At 31.7% G+C, this 2,839-nt stretch overlaps 2 protein-coding genes across 2 annotated transcripts in view; both read left to right on the top strand.

Moving 5' to 3' along the window:
- The window catches only part of LOC112680494, a 2,916-nt gene extending 2,853 nt beyond the window's left edge, over window positions 1-63 (top strand). Inside the window, exon 6 of the mRNA XM_025550600.1 lies at window positions 36-63. Coding sequence (XP_025406385.1) covers window positions 36-63 — 28 coding nt within the window. The remainder of the gene's footprint in view (window positions 1-35) is intronic.
- A 19-nt stretch (window positions 64-82) lies between these two features.
- Window positions 83-1,518, top strand: LOC112680569. Its single transcript, XM_025550707.1, has 3 exons — window positions 83-694; window positions 787-907; window positions 973-1,518. The coding sequence occupies exons 1-3, from the start codon at window positions 83-85 to the stop codon at window positions 1,110-1,112; spliced, it is 873 nt and encodes a 290-aa protein (XP_025406492.1). The 3' UTR covers window positions 1,113-1,518.
- The last annotated feature ends 1,321 nt before the right edge of the window (window positions 1,519-2,839 follow it).

Raw genomic sequence — 2,839 nt, 5'->3', positions numbered from 1 at the left:
AAAAATAATAATGTTCCTTTGTACCGATCGATTAGTCGAGGGTCTACTGAAGAAAGAGGGTAAACGAAAAGCGGCTATATTGATGTATCAAAAAATTAAAAAGTCAGAAGACAATTCCAATAAAATCAAGTGCAAAGATAACGGGGTATTTGACAGTTTATGTGTTGTCACTTCAGCTGGTATCGATGACAAGCTGTTTATGGCCACTGCCATTAATAGCATTGATACCAAACAGCAAGGAGTTACGGAAATCTACCACAAAGAAAAAAATATTACCAGTAGTAATGTTTCTTTGGCAAAAGAAGTGCCTGAAATGAAATCTGAGGGTAATGGCGTAGTTGGCGGTGCACGTGATTTCATGTCTAAGAGATTTCACCCAAAACCGAATCGCACAAATGACGTTGACGCACCAACCTTTACTTTGGGCGACAAGAAAAAGTATAAACAAGTCAACAAAGACTCGATGTTTGAAATGTGCAATGAGGTCGTACGTCACCCGGCGTCTCTTGAAGAACAAGATACTGATCGTCCGATCGTGAATTCCGGATTCCCCAATCACAATGAGAACCACGTGCCACCAGTAAACGGATCGGTTATTATTAACGAAAACCAACAGTCAATATTTGCCTCTGTAGACGTCGATTTCGCCAAACGATTTCGACGGTCAAACAATCCGAGTGTGCGCGAATTGAAGGTAATCGCATTCGTTTTATCCGACCATAACCCGCCGTATACACGGACCGTTGTAGCATGTGATTTATGTGCACAATTTTTATTCTGCCACAGGAAATGGAAGTCATAAGCATGCTTACGGTCCCTTCAAATATCGATCTATTGCAACGAATCGCAGATGAAGAAGAGCTAATTTTGGATTATGACATTTTTGAATGCTGCCCACTAACGATTAGTACGATTTTCATACTGACATTCATAGTGTAAAAATAAACCATATTATTTCCTATATAATAACAGGAAAAAATTTTACGGGTATTCAACTAACGATAAATCATTGTGGACTAACGGTCGTTGGTTTTGGTGAAACGATACTTGAAAGTCAAGAAAATGCGGCTCATGAGTGTCTGATGCGCTTCAAATCAATTCTAGAAAATTAAATGTACGACCAAAGCATAAGATGTCTATAATAAGTTTATATAAACTATTATGAAGTAAAAGAAAACTTATCGTTAATTATCTACCACGATGTATTTTTAGCGGCCCAAAACCAAAATTGAAAGTTTTTTTTTACACCTTATATGTTAAATTTATCTGCACGTACTAATACATACGATTTTATAATAAGTAATATGTGTGATACAAGCGAATTAACGGGATTTCAAATATTTATCGGTTGTATGTGTTTGGGTCACTCTGTACAACAATAAGACTCGATGACATTTAGACTGTCAGCATCATAACCGTACAGAAACAATACAAATTGAATATATCGTTTAACACAGTATATCAACCCGCTTCGTAGAATATCTCACTTTCTATCGACATCTACTTTTAATAATTTAATCATGGCATAACATAAACAATTGTTAAATAACACTATGTACTATGGCTAAAACCATAATTCAAATACGTTTTGTTTATTATTTGTAATAAAATATTTATTAAAATGATAGTGACTATTTAAAATTGTAAATTATTTCAAAACAAAATTATGCAAACTTAAAAAATTATCCATTAAAGTTATTAATACTATCATAAATCATTATGATAAATATATTCGGTTTTATATGCTCCGTTTATGACAAAGCTATAAACATCAAATATCAATTTTTGCAATTTTTTAGTACATCACAGTAAAATACTTTCATCGTTGTTTTCACCATTAAAATACATTCAGTGCTGCATTGTATGTTTTACAACAGAGCTATCACATCACGTCACATAATATTTTTTTTTATGAATAAACTTTCATCATATTTTTGCATTGCGATAATATAAGTCAAAATTGATTTTAAACTTTTCACAAAAACAAACTTATTATAGTTTCATTAGGTTAATAACTTTACTTTAAAATTTTCCTTAAAATCAATACTTATAAGTTTGACGATACAATTTTGCAACCGAATCCCTATAGTTAGAACTTATTCATTATTTCCATACGGTATAATGTGCAGCAATAAAAATATATTCGTTCGATCACGAAGTTAATACCATGTAATCATGTGAGATAGTGGCGTAGCTAGGATTTTCTGAAGGGGGGTGTTAATTATAATTATTAAATATTATATATAATACGTACAAACTAAAACTTTTATTTTAATTAATTAATATGTATACATAATGTCTGTAATAGAGATGTAATGTATATTTGAATTCGGATAGCTTTACCATAAATCATTCGAATATTTGACTATTCGAATATCAGTATTCGATGCTAAAATACCTATTATTATTAAACGGATTCACGACAATTGAGCGCAGAAAATTGAGCGCACGACAATTGGGCGAAGACTATTAAGCGCACGAAACTTGAGCGCTGCAAAAATTAAGCTCTAAGACAATTGAGCGCGATATAAACCTAAAAAAGTTAGTGAATAATTAAAAAAAAAAAAATGATAAGTCATAGTTAATAATACATCATATTTTAATAATACTGCAAATAAATACATTATGAGTTAAGTTAAAATATTAAATATTTTGAGCAATGCTTTTTAAAAACAGTTCTGTTGATCTTGAATGAAATTGTTCACAAATATTTTTTGGTTAAAAATGGTTTACCATCTAATGTTGTTGTAAACTCGGGTGGAATGATCAACTCCTTCAATGAAGCTGGAATTGCTGGTGCCATTAATTCTTTTTGGCGAATTCGTTGAACCGTTTTTTT

This window comes from Sipha flava, unplaced genomic scaffold (assembly GCF_003268045.1).
Source record: "Sipha flava isolate LNK unplaced genomic scaffold, YSA_version1 177_pilon_pilon, whole genome shotgun sequence".
In the NCBI taxonomy this organism is placed as follows: Eukaryota; Metazoa; Arthropoda; class Insecta; order Hemiptera; family Aphididae; genus Sipha; species Sipha flava.
Note: the sequence above shows the minus strand (reverse complement) of the source record. Positions and strands in the feature narration are given on the sequence as shown.